Source organism: Trichosurus vulpecula, chromosome 5, assembly GCF_011100635.1.
Source record: "Trichosurus vulpecula isolate mTriVul1 chromosome 5, mTriVul1.pri, whole genome shotgun sequence".
Taxonomy (NCBI): Eukaryota; Metazoa; Chordata; class Mammalia; order Diprotodontia; family Phalangeridae; genus Trichosurus; species Trichosurus vulpecula.
The window spans coordinates 297577597-297591079 of record NC_050577.1 but is presented as its reverse complement, the minus strand read 5'-3'; the positions used below and the strand labels follow the sequence as shown (position 1 = coordinate 297591079).

At 53.2% G+C, this 13483-nt stretch overlaps 1 protein-coding gene across 1 annotated transcript in view; it reads left to right on the top strand.

Moving 5' to 3' along the window:
* Window positions 1-13106, top strand: part of CBX7 (chromobox 7) — a 28979-nt gene extending 15873 nt beyond the window's left edge. The window contains exons 4-6 of the mRNA XM_036762131.1: window positions 3607-3673; window positions 9396-9795; window positions 11677-13106. Of these exons, the coding sequence (XP_036618026.1) occupies window positions 3607-3673; window positions 9396-9795; window positions 11677-11831 (622 nt within the window). The 3' untranslated portion in view covers window positions 11832-13106. The remainder of the gene's footprint in view (window positions 1-3606; window positions 3674-9395; window positions 9796-11676) is intronic.
* The last annotated feature ends 377 nt before the right edge of the window (window positions 13107-13483 follow it).

Below are 13483 nucleotides of genomic sequence, written 5' to 3'. Positions count from 1 at the left end.
ACACACACTCAGACACACTCTTACACTCATATGCACACCCTTACACACAATGCACTCAAACACATACACACTCATACATATGCACTCACACTCACAACACATACACCCTTCCACACACTCACACACTCACACTGACATGCACATACTCACACAGATGCTTTCATTGGCACACACAATACATACACAAATACACATGCACAGATGCTTTCATTCACACGTGACGTACTCATGCTTACACACGCAGTGCACACGTTCACACCTAAGACATTCCCATGGTGTACTCACACGTACACAGACACACCCTTTTGCACTCACACTCACACAAGAAGGCAGGCTGAGAACAAGGCAGCACAGCTTGCTTGCATCAGCTGGAACACGGAGTTCGTGCGGGGAAGGGGACATCGTGGTGCTGACGGGGTGGGGGTGGGGCAGCCCAGCTCGGGGCATACAAGGCTTGTTTACCTAAGGGGCCGCAGAGAGGGGCCAGGGCTGAGGGCGGCTGCTGGGGAGGCTGCTCTCTCCCGGCCTCCACCTCCTCAGCCGCTTCCACCACTGCAGCCGTGCCCTGCGGTCCCTTGGGAGACTCTCCGGCCCGGTGGGCTGAGCTGGGAGCAGACGTTGGGCAGGCTTGCAGCTGGGGCATGTCTGTCTGGGAATGTGCTGAGCCTTTGGAGGCCCAAGCTCCTGGCGTCGGGGGCTTTTTCCAAGCTGGGCCCCAGATGGAGGCTGACAAACAGCAGCTCAGATCCCTTCTTCTGTGGCCTGGAGCCACCCCCTTCATGAGGGCTGCCCCAGCCCAGCTGGATCATTGAGACCTTGATCTTGACCTTGGGCTGCCCTCACCCCCCTCCATGGACCTGGGGCTCCCCTCCCAGCCCCAGGGCCGCTCCCAGAGTGCTTTGCACTTTTCAGAGTGTGCTCCTGTCTTCGGATTCCTGAGAGGTTGGGAGGGTCGGGGATTCTTGTCCCCACTTTATAGGTGAGAGATACTGAGGTTCAGAATGGCTAAGTGGTGTGTCCAAGGCCATGGAGCATAGATCTGGAGGTGGAAGGCCCCCAGAGGCCACCTGGTCTAGAGGAACCTGATGCCTAGAGAGGTCATATGACTCGGCAAAGGTCACACAGCTAGTAAGTCTCTGAGGCAGGATTTGAACCTGAGTCTTCTGACTCCAAGTCTGGGATTTATTCTGCTGTACTAAGGATCCGATGCAGTAGATCCTAGCATTAGGGAACATTTGGGCCAGTCCATTTTACAGAGAAGGAAACTGAAGCCCCAAAAGTCTCTGGCTTTCCCGAGGTGTTGCAAGTGGTGTGTAGCAGAGGCAAGACTTGAACCCAGGTCCTCAGACTCCAAAGTTTGGAGTTTCTTCTGTTCAGAGCATTTCTCAGACCCCCAACAACTGTCTCACCCTTAACAACAGACAGTGGTGGCATCCGGTGGTGTACGCAACATTTGGCACCCATAGTCCCCTACCTTCCCGGTGAAAGGATCCTGTGTCTGGAGCTGGAAGGGACCTCGGGTCATCCGGTCCCCTCCGACTCCGGACCCTGTACAGGTACTTAGGAGACTGACAGGCCAGCTCAAAGGCGTTTTCTAGCTAAGACATCTTTGTACATACTGACTGTTTTAGACCCAGAAGGTGGATTTACTTTCTCAGGGTCACCTTGGCAGTCCTCACAGATCCCACACTAGAACCCAGGGGTCTTGGTAGGGCCGGCCTGCGCCTGACGGCAGGACAGAGTGTTCCAAGCCCCCTGATGGGCCTCTTTCCTCCACTCCCCTTCAATGCCCCCATCCCGGCCCCTCCAAGTTTCATTCTGTCTACCCCAACAGCTGCCAGGCGGCTGTTGTGAGGTTGTGGGCTCGCCCCTTCCCAGCCCCCGGGGCTCTGCCGGCTCCTTGTTCGTCCCTGGCCTGCGAGAGGGCTGTGTCTGTTCTCCATTAGCCGAGTCTGGAGACTCTGGCTACACCGGCTGCTCATGATCACAAGCTCTCCGAGGGCAGCGGCAGGGCGTGTCCTCCTGAGGCTTCAGGCAGAATCAAGGTTTCTTAAAATTGATAAATTGGGGGAGGGCAGAAGAGAAAGAATGGGAGATAGGGAGGGGAGGGGGAGAGAGAGAGAGAGACAGAGAGAGACAGAGAGAGACAGAGAGAGAGAGACACAGAGAGAGAGAGACACAGGGGGGGAGAGAGAGAGAGAGGGAGGAGGAAGAGAAAGGGAAGCAGAGGGGGAGGGAGAGAGAGGCAAGGAAAGAGAGGGGAGGGAGAGAAAAAGAGAAGGAGAGAGGGAAAGAGAAGGAAGAAAAGAGAGAAAGAGAAGGAAGGAGGGAGGGAAAAACAGAAGGAGGGATGGAGAGAAGAGAAGAAGGGGGAAAGAGAAAGAAGAGAGAGAAAAGGAAGGAGAGGGGGTGGGAGAGAGGGAATGAAAGAGGAGGGAGGGAGAGAAAAAAAAGAGGGAAAGAAAAGGAAAAAGGGAAAGAGGGAGAGAAAGAGAGGGAAGGAGGGAGGGAAAAGAGAGAAGGAGGGATGGAGAGAGAGAAGGGGGAAAGAGAAAGAAGAGAGAGAAAGGGAAGGGGAGGAAGAGAGGAAAAAGGAGGGAGGGAGAAAGAGAAGGAAGGGAGGGAGAGAGAGAAGGAGAGAAAGAAAGAAGGAGGGAGGGAAAAAGAGAAGGAGGGATGGAGAGGGAGAGAGAAGGAGGAAGGGGAAAAGAAAGAGAGGTAGGAAGGAAAAAAGAGGGAAGGAAAAAGAGAAGGAGAGAAAAGAGAAAGGAGGGAAGGAAAAAGAAAAAGGAAGAGAAAAGGAGGAAGAAGAAGGGAGAGAAAAAGAGAAGGAGAGAGGGAAAAAGAGGAGAGAGGAGGGCAGAGAGAGAAGAGGGAAAAAGAAAACTTACATAATAGATTCACCACAAGATACTCAGAGCCTCTGTGGTGGAAAGGGCTCCAGAGTCTTCCTAGCCCAACCCAATAGATCGTAAGCTCCTCGAGGGTAGAAAGGATCTGATGTTTGCCTTTGTGCCCCAGCACCAGGTGCATAGTAGGTGCTTACTAAACGTCTGTTGAATGAACAAGCACTCCCCAACAACACGCTCCCAAAGTGGTCATCTAGGCTTTTGTTTGGAGACCTCCAGTGATGGGAAGCTCACCACCTCCCAAAGCCACCCATTCCTTGTTCCATCCCCTGCATGTCCCTCCACCCTAGAATGGTGTAACTGGACCAAGTTAAGTCCTTCCCTTGGGGCTTTTAAAGAAGAATTTAATTGGGCTTTCCCTAATCCCCAGTGGCCCAGGGAGCCCTGGTGCTGGGTCCCATCCAGGAGGGTGCCTGTGACAGTGAGATGTCCCCAGACAGGGAAGTCCTTGGGTTGGGGCCTGAGGACCTGGGTTTTAGTCCCACTTCTGCCATCAGTTATTGGGCGTGGTACTGCCCTCCCGCCTCAGTTTCCCCTTCTGTAAAATGCAGGCCATTGGATGGGATGAGCCTTTGGGGTCAGCATTCCTTCTGCCCCAAGAGTCAGCCCAAGGGCTCAGGTGACACGCTAATGTGCTCCTTGCTGTATCCATCACTGGTTTTTCCTTTTCTCCCTCCATCCGCCTCATGCCCCCCAGGGAGGAGAAAGATCGAGCATCCGGGTGTAGGAAAAGAGGCCCGAAGGCCAAACGGCTGCTGCTGCAGGTAACCTCGGGCCCCTGCCCTCTCTCCCCCGACTCTGGCCTTGGGCACTGGTTGGATGGATGGGGCTCCCCGTGGTCCCCCCCGCAGACTAGCCCAGGTCACTGTGGGAGGGGTGGGGAGCCCCAAAGGTCTCCCCCAGCCGGGTAAGGTGCTTATCACCACCAGCAGCACCAAAAAGCAACCAAGGAGAATATGGGATGTCATTTCACATGTGAGAGAAGGCATGAGCAGAGGCCCAGTGGGGAGGAAACATGGCATGCAATCAGTGGATAGAAGGAAGGAAGTGAAGGGGACGTGATGGGAATGAAGATTGGCATGGGCATCGAATGCCAGGGTCAGGAGCTCCAGGCTTATCCTGTTGGCAACAGGAAACATTGGGAGTTTCCGAGCAGAGAAACAGGCATTTGTAGAGATTAATTTGGCAGAAGATGCCCTATTTTCTAACAGAACAGGACTCAGGGATGTAGATTTAGTGGCCAAAGAATGGGTCAATATTTGAAAAAAGCCAATTCTGACGGGGTGTTGTGTCATAGTTCAGGAGTGGACAGGTCGGGGGCAGCTAGGTGGCGCAGTGAGTAGAACACTGGCCCTGGAGTCAGGAGGACCTGAGTTCAAATCTGATCCCAGATGCTTGACATACTTACTAGCAGCAAGTCACCTGACCCCAACTGCCCCGCCTCCCCCTCCAAAAAAAATAGAGTGGACAGGTTACTCCTCTCTCTAGGACTCAGTTTCCTCGTCTGTAAAATGAAGGGGGTCAGAGGACCTCCAAGGTCACTTACAGCTCTATGTCCATGGCATTCTGGGCAACCTAAGAGACAAGTATGAAGCAATGAACGAGGCCGGGAGACCCGGGTTCAAATCCTGCCTCGCCCACTAGCCTCGGTGTTCTCAGCGGTCTTTGTCAGGAAGAGGACAGATTAGAAATGGGAGCTATTGGTCTAGCCAGAGTGATTGCCGAGGACCCCAGATTTCCTGGTCAAGGAGACCACACTCTACAGTTCAGGATCACGGGAAGGTTGGAGAACCTTAGACTCAGATCCTTCACGCTCTGGGCCTTGAGTTTATGTGTTTATGTGTGTGACTTGGCCCCACCCCTTCCTGCCTTGAAGCTCCTTGAAGACAGAAACGTCTTCCCTCCCGTCCTTTGTCCGTCTCTGTTTGCCCTGAGGCGCGCATGGTAGGGCCTTCTAGAAGCTTGGTGGAGTTGGTCTTCAGAGGCAGTGTGGTTCAGTGCTTTGAGCGCTAGGCCAGAGGACCTGGAGTTTGAATCTGTGCTTTACTGAGCCTTAGTCTCCTCGTCTGCCAGATGTCCAGGTCCCTTCCAGCTCTCCATCTGTGGTTCTGTAATCTGTGAAGGGGCATGAGAATCTTAGATTCACAGAATCTCCATTTGTGTTGTAGACCAGACACTCTTCTCACCTCCCTGACTAAAGACAGGAGGCTGGAGGAAGGGGAACAGGGACAGCAGCTTCTTTGGAAATCCAGCAAAGATCCCCTCACCTGGGCCTCCCCTCACACCTGCTAGTCCTTCTCCCTACCTCCCCTCGGCTTCTGATGGGCCAAGGCCAGCCATCGCCGTGGGGCCCACAGCTGGAAGGCGCCGGTTCTAAGCCCTGCCCAAACAGAATTCCCTTCGACAGCTCCTGACCAGCGGCTATCCAGCTCACTGCTTGGAGATCTCCAGTGAGGGAGACACCACCCCTCCAGAGGTCCATTCCACTTTGGGACACTCTGGTTAGGAAGTATTTCCTTCCTCATGACTTCCACCGGTGGGTTCTGGTTGTGCCCTCTAGGGCCAAGCTGAACGAGGCTAATCCCTCCCTCATGCTACCTGAAGACAGCAATCATGTACCCCCTGCACCTTCCCTTCTCCAGCCAAAGTACCCTTCACCCAATCCTTCTGTGGCCTGCTCTTCCATCCACTCTCCAGCCTGGTCCCTTTCTCTGCATCCCCGTGGCCTGTCTAGAGCCTTTTTGTGATTGGCCTAGCCTGCTGAGTGCAAAGTTATTATCTCCATTTTTCTGCTCAAGTTTTCAAACCTGGTTTGACTGTCCCCCGCTCGCATAGCTGCTGGTTGGTCAGTTGGCCAGAGAGGTACCTCGGTTTTCTCTTCTCTTAGCACTAGAGTGAAAGGTCCCTGCTGGCAGGGACTGTTGGATTTGGGGAGTGTCTGGCACATAGTAGGCCCTCAAGAAAGACTTGTTGATTAGGAGCGGTTGGACAAAAAGATCCCTAAATCTGTGGTCCTGGAGCTCCCTTGAGCTCGGCCCTCTGCTGGTGCCTGGGGAGATTGACGGCCAGTCCCTTCCCTGAGGAAGCTTATAGTCTAATACAGCAGATAAGCCATAGACACGAGGGCTACATCTGTGACAAAATCAAACAGGACAAATACATAGGAGAAGGGCTGCCAAGTTTAGAGGTGGAAGGACCCTTAGAGCCCATCTAACCTAACACTCCATTTTTACAGAGAGGGAAACTGAGGTCACAAGCAGCCCCAAAGTCACGTAGGTAGTAAATAACAGAGGTAGGATTTGAACCCTGATCTCCTGTCTTGAAGTCTAGTAGGAGGCACTGTGGTATAGGGAAAAGAACTCGGGCTTTGGAGTCAGAAGACCTGGCTCATCTCCTGCATCTGATGCTCGCTGCTGGGGGAACCTTAGACAAGTCCCTTCCCCCCCCCACCCCTGACGGGCCTGTAAGGTCCGTCAAGCCCTAGATCTGCGATTCTGAGGAAGGAGAGATCCCTTCCCAAATGGGGCATGGTCATGAGGCATGGTTGGGATGGCCTCGGGGAGGAGCTGAGCCCTAAGGGACAGACAGGACCTCCGTTCGAGGAGGAAATCAAGGCAGGGGGCAGCTGGCTTGGGGAGAGATTTAGCAGGAGGTCTTGGATGGTCACAGCAAGTCATTCATGATGTAATCATTTTATTTACAACTAAAAACAGAGAGAAGGGGGCAGGGGGAGGGTGGGGAGAAGAGGGAGAGAGAGGAGAGAGAAGAGAGGGGAAGAGAGAGAGAAATAGAGAGGAGGGGGAGAGAGAGAGAGAGAGGGAGAGAGCAAGCACGAGCATGAGCACACAGGCTCACCAAATGTCACTGGGAAGGAATCAGAAGAAGATAAGGCTAGAGATGGAGGACCCAAAAGAGCCTTGAATGCCAGAATTAGAAGCTTAAATTTTATCCTGTAGGCAATACGGAGCCATGGAAGATTTTATTTTTAGCAGAGGACTAACTCAGTTCTATAGCAAGTGAAAATAATCTGTTAATAATCGATATGGACATTGCATGTGAACTTATTGGAACCCTGTATCAACTCAGGGGAAGAGAGTGTCCTTTCCAGGTGTGGTTATCTGCATTTTACAGTTGAGGAAACCGAGGTTCAATAAGATTAAGTGACTTGCCCAGGGTCATACAGCTAGAAATTGTCATGTGTGGGATTCGAATCCTGGTCTCTCCTGACTTAAAGTTCAACCTGAAAACATCGATGCTTGAGGCATTCCCCAGTATCTGACTCGTATAAAATCCAAGTCAGGCAGCAGGAAACCAAGATGATTTTTCACCGTAGAGTTGGTCTTTTGTTTTGTTGTCTTTTCAAAGGAATCTCATATGGGGGCCGAGATGTCTCTCCAAGTCATTTGGCATATGCATTTCCAGTTATTTGTTAGAGAACTTTGAGAAGTTTAGGCTGAGGAAGACAAGACCTTGGGGGGGGGGGAGGCCATGATGACTGTCTCCAAGTATCTGAAGGGGTTTCTTATAGAGTGGCAATATGGCATACTGGGAAGAGACTTAGAGTCTAAGGACCTGGGTTCGAATCCAAGCTCTACTCCTCACCACCTGCATGACCTTCAGCAAATCACTTTACTTCTCTGAGACTCAGTTCCCTCAGCTGTAAAATGGAAAGAGAGAGGTGCCTTGATGACCTCTGAGATCCTTTCCACCTCCAAATCTATGATCCTACCTAAAAGCAGCATGTATAAATTACTCAGGTTGTTCAAGAAAGAGAATAAAAAACACAGGACAAACATTTTCAAGTTTTAGGTATAATCCAAAGCACAAAGGAAGGGAAAAAAGGAAGGAAAAGAGGGAGGGAGAAAAGAGAAAGAAAGAATGAGAGAGAAAAGAAAGAGGAAGAAAGGAGAGGGAGGGAGAAAAGATGGAAGGAGGGAGGAAGAAAGAAGGAAGGAAGGAAAAGAGGAAAGGAGGAGGAAGGGAAGGAGGGAGGAAAGGAAGGAGAAAGGAAAAAAGGAAAAGAGAAAAGTAAGAATGGAGGAAAGAAGAAGGAAGGAAGAAAGGGGAGAGTGAGGAAAGCAGGATAAAGGAAGGAGGGGTAGCAACGGAAAGAAGGAAGAAGGCCTGTGAGGTCAAGCTCCTAAGTCTATGGTTCGGCTTCTTCTGCTTGGCCCCTGTGGAAAGAACTGGGCCCAGCAGGTGGATGTGATGGGAGTGGTCAAAGGAAGCAGCTTCAGGCGAATACCAGAAAGACTTCCCAACAGTAACCACACCGCACAAGCGAGATAGGAAGCCTTGCTGCAGCTAACGAATCTCTCCCTCCCTAGGAGGCTTCACTTAGAACCTCTGTGACCACTGAGAGATCCCAGAATTCCAATTCTTTGCAGTCAAGCTGCCCATAAACAAACAGACCCCTCCCATGTACCAGGCTCTGTGTGAAGTGCTCGGAACACAGAGCCAAGACATGAAGTAGTTCCTGACTTCAAGGAAGGGAGACAAGATGGATGCAGATACAAGATAAATGAATACCAGCTAGTTTGGGGAGCACACAGTAGGGCCCAGTACTGTGCCTTATCTGAGAGAGGAAACAGGAATGGGCATTTATGGTCCCTGTCCTCTAGGGGCTTCTGGTCTCAGTGTCTTCTATGAGAAGCTGAGTGTTGCTGGGTGCTGGGAAGGCTTTGTTCATTCGACGGACAAAAATTGCGTATTTAGTGTTTGCAGAAGCTTTCTCCAGATGTTGTAGGATACAGAAAATTTAGATAAGATCCAGGCTCCGTCTGCATGAGACTGACAGTCTGGTGGGAAGTGTCTTAGGATCTGGAGTGGGAAGAACGTCCACAATCCCTCCATTTTATAGATGAGGAAACAGAGGCCCAGAGAGATTAAGCCCCTGACTTGAGGTCACACACTTGGGAAGTGGCGGAGCCAGGATTCAGACCCGGGTCATGGACCCTCAATTTGGAGCTGGAAGGAATCCTGCAGCTCCTTTTCCTGAATACTCACTCACCAATGAGGAGATTAGGACCCTGAACAGTGAAGGGACTTGGCCAGTCACACAGGTAGTGGCAGAGCTGAGATTTGAACCCAAATCCTCCAACTCCAAATTGACCCATGCATTAATTAAATGCCTACTGTGTGCCAGGCACCAGAATACAAGGACAGAAAACCAGGTAGTCCCTGCCCTTGGCAAGGGCATAAAATGCCCTTTCCACTCTGCCCCCTCTCTGTCAGTCTGGGCTTTAGGGCGATGTAGAACCCCAGCATGAGAGGCCAGCCTGGTGGGGAGGGGGAAGGTAGTCATGGAGCATAGGGAGCATCGGGGAGTCAGGGGGTCCTAGGTTGTAAGCTTGCCCAGGTAAGGAGGCAGGAGAAAGTTTGGAGGAAGAGCAGCCGCCCCCAATTGGGGCAGTGCTTACCAGCTCCTTGACCCCCTTCCCTCTTCTCCCCTGCTCCCCATGCCGGTCCCCCACCCCTGACCTGCAGAGGCTGTACAGCATGGATTTGCGCAGCGCCCACCAGGTGAAGGGGAAGGAGAAACTCTGCTTCTCCCTGGCCCGCCAGTTTGGCGGCAGTGGGGCCGGCGGCGGTGGTGGCGGCAGCGGCGCCCCCAACAGGGTGGGTAGGGCGGGCCCAGCACAGCTGGAGGAGAGGAGCAGCAGCAGCGGCGTACCCACCCTGCCCTTCCCGCTCAGGAAGCAGAACAAGTCCCAGAAGTACCTGCGGCTGTCCCGAAAGAAGTTCCCACCCCGCCTGGAGGGCCGTGGCCAGCTTAGAGAGGCCTTCCTGGACCAGCCCGCTGCCCAAGAGGCCACGCAGGACACCGGTGACTGGGATGAGGCCACGGCCACCACCACCCCTGCTGAGCAGCACCCTGGCAAAGAGGGTAAGCCCTGCCCCTGCAGTCCCCCTGGGGAAACTGAGGCCCAGGGCAGGGAAGTGACCTTCCTAAGGTTACATAGCGACTACCAAGTGTCTGAGTTACGATTTGAACCCAGGTTTTTCTGGGCTCTGTTCACTGCTCTAGAGCCAGAAGAGATATTAGGGGTCCTCCAGCCCAACTCCCTCATTTTACAGGTGAGGAAACAGGCCCAGAGAGAAGGCGAGGACCATAGAGACAGAAAGTGGCTGGCAGAGCCTGGATTCAGCCTTGGGTCCAGCTGTCTCTGCCCCCTGCACCTCCCTGCCCAGTCATGCACAGTGGGTCTAATGGGAAAGAGACCAGAGAAAACAGCAGCCTTCCTCTTAGTCCTCCATCTGTGGCTCAGAGGAGCACGCAGGCCTTGAAGTGCCCACCCTTGGCTGGGCAGTGCCCAGAGGAGGGCAGCCAGTCTCCATGCGTTCATGGATAGGTTGGAGGAGCAAGGGGTGGCTAGCCTGCAGAAGAGAGGCCTTGGGGGCCGAGGATGTCAAGGGCTGTCCTTTGGAAGAGCGCTTAGCCTAGTAGACGCAGGAGAACATCACCAAGAGGCAGACTGAGGGAATATTTGAGGAAAAGCTTTCTATTGATCAGAGATATCCAGAAGTGGAACAGAGGGCCACCTTGGGAAGTAGTGAGTTCTCCATCACAGGAGGTCTTCCAGCAGAGGCCAGATAGCTCCTTGTCCCTTACGTTTTAGAAGGAATCTTGTTCAGGTATGGGTTGGACGAGAGGGCCTCTCAGGGCACTTCCAACACTGACTTCCCTTGATGTCCCCGTTCGTTAGAGTCATTAGCAGCAAGAGGCCCATGGGGCAGTGGATAGAGAACCAGCTTCAGAGTCAGAAGACCTGGCTTCAGGCCCCACCTCTGACCCTTTTTGACTGTGTGACCCTGGGCAAGTCACAACTCCTCGGTGATCCCAGGCAGCACTCTAAAATTATGGTGGGAGAGCAGGTGCAGATCCGTGTTGGTGAAGGGAATTTCCACACCAAGTTCTTGATGAAATCCTAGGTCCCCCAAATTGTTATTAATAACAATCAGGGTTCAGAGTTTTTCAGATGTGTAGCTAGGACAGTGGGCTTGCCTCTTGGTTGGCCCTGAGGTCAGCTCTCCCTCCCTATCGATGTCCTGGTCAGCCTCCATCATTTCTAGTCCTATCATTGTCGCTGACCCTTCCATGTCTGTTTGGTCCTTTTGTCCCTTTCCCCAGACGCTCTGGGGCAGCAGGGTTTAATACTTCCCTTTTCAGAGGAGGAAACTGAGGCCCAGAGGGTGGAAGGAAATTGCCCCCAGTCTTACAGCCAGCAGATTGGCTCCAGCTGCCCCCCAGCTCCAGCCTCAGGCTCTCCATCCCTTGTCATCCTTGTGGGATCAATATGGGATCAACCCCCGCCCCCCCTCCCTCCCGCCCAGATCAATGTGGGGATGGTTTGTAATATAGCTCCATAAATAAGTCCTCACCCCCAAGCTGCATCTGTTGCCCCAACAAGCAAATGGGATACCCCCACGGGGCATCTTACCCTCCAGGATGGTCCATCAGACACTTGAGCCAGGCAGGCGGGAGGTGCCATCTCCACCCTTCTCCCAGACCAGCTGCCAAACCAAACCTCTCTGCATCTGACAATTGAGTTGGGGTCTTGGGGCATGAACCCCGGATTGCTGCTCCTTGCTAAGCTTTATGGCCTCGGTCAAGTTCCCTAGCCTCTATGGGTCTCAGCTTCCTTGTTTGTAAGGCGAGGAGGGGGTGCTGGGGCTCTACACCTGCCGCCTTCCCTTCCCTGCCATGCCATCCGTCCAATGAAGCTCTCCCCCATCTGTCTCTGTCTCTCCTCCATGGCGGTGGTAGGTGGTGACCTGACTGCAGGGGGCCCTCCCTGGATCCCCACGCACCCCCCTTCCGAAGTGACGGTGACCGATATCACAGCCAACTCCATCACCGTCACGTTTAGGGAAGCACAGGCCGCCGAAGGCTTCTTCCGGAACCGGAGCGGGCAGTTCTGAACCTCTGCACTCTGACCCCTCTTTAAATGGTTGTCTGGGGGCTCGGGGCTCGGGGCTCGGGCCAGAAGAGGTGTGGGAGGAGGGCAAAGCAGTTATTTTATTTTAAAAGACAAACTCCTAAAAAATCCGAGAGAAAAAGAGAGAGCTGAGCAGAGACACCCTCCCTCTCTGCCCTCCACTTCCCACTCAATCCTGGGACGATGACGTTTACAGAAGTCTGCTGGGGTGGGGGTGGGGAGGAACAGGGTGATCTCAGATGGTCACTGGCGTTGACTTTGCCTGAGCTGAATGGCCCAGGCAAGGAGGAGGGAGGAGGGAGAAGGCAGAGGACCAGGTGATATCAAAGCGCCTTCCCCATCCTGGGGCTCCAGGACTGACGGGTTGGCCAGAGTTGACTGCAGCTTATCCGTGCTTATCCCAGAGGCCCTTGGACCAATTTCTAGGGCCTGTGCAGGGGTGGGCAGTAAGGGGATCAGCTGCCTGGGGGGAAGAAGTGGGAGCTTCCCATTCATCAGCGCAGATGAGACTCTCCCCCAAAACAGAAACCTTCCTCCTTCCCTGCCCAGGTGCACACAGCTCAGTGTGAATGGGGCATTTATCTACATCCACTCTGGAAGGTGGCGATTCTTACAGTGTCTATGTTGTAAGGAAGGGGCTTTTGGGTAAAAACATCCAGTTCTGTGATCCACATCCATGGGGGGAGCCCCTAGTATGGAAACTCCCTCCTCTGGATCCGATTGGCACCTCCTCTGAAACTGAGAAACATGTAGTATTGGAAAGCCGCCAGAGGCGCTGACTGGTGGGCTGTCCTGCCCCACTAGCGTGTGTCCAAGGCCGGACCTGCACCTATGTCTTCCTTTCTCCAAGGCCAGATCTCCAGCCATCCTGCCTTTTGTGGTTACATTCTCTCCCCTCCCAACACAGACACACACAGACATACCCAGATAGACACACATACACACACAACACAGACACACACACACAACACAGACACACACACACATACAGACACATAGACACCCAGACACACACACACACACAACACAGACACACACACACATACAGACACATAGACACCCAGACACACACACACACACACACATACACACCCTGATTCTTCACCATCACAGCCTCTATCATTCTTCAAGCACCTGAAGGTTTCCAAAGCACTTTTCCTCATGGTAGGTAGGGAGTATATTATATTTCTCCCCATTTCACAGATGGGGACAGAGGAAATAAAAGGAAATAAAGTACTAGAAGTGTCAGAGCCAGGACTTTGCGTGGGGGTCTGGCCTCAGAGTCAGAGGACCTCCCTTCTGATGCTCGCTCCCTGTGTGGCCTTGGACACAACACGGAGTTTTCTTGGGGCCTTGTTTCCTCCTCTGTGACTCGAGGGCTTGCTGGGGCCTCAGTGGGTCCCTCTGGGGGGGGCCCTCAAGCCCTGCTTCCGAGTTGTTTCGAATTTTCCATGTCAGAGTCATTGGGGAGCACAAGGAAGTGGGCACTAACATTGCCTCCTTTCTGAGGGTTGGCAGGGAGGGCAGGGAAGAGTCACCACAAAGGTGGGGGGAAGGTGAAGGGGGACTGGGGGCAGGTGAAGGGGGCTGGAGGAAAAGCCAGGTCGATGGGAGCACCCACAGTCCCAAGTTTCT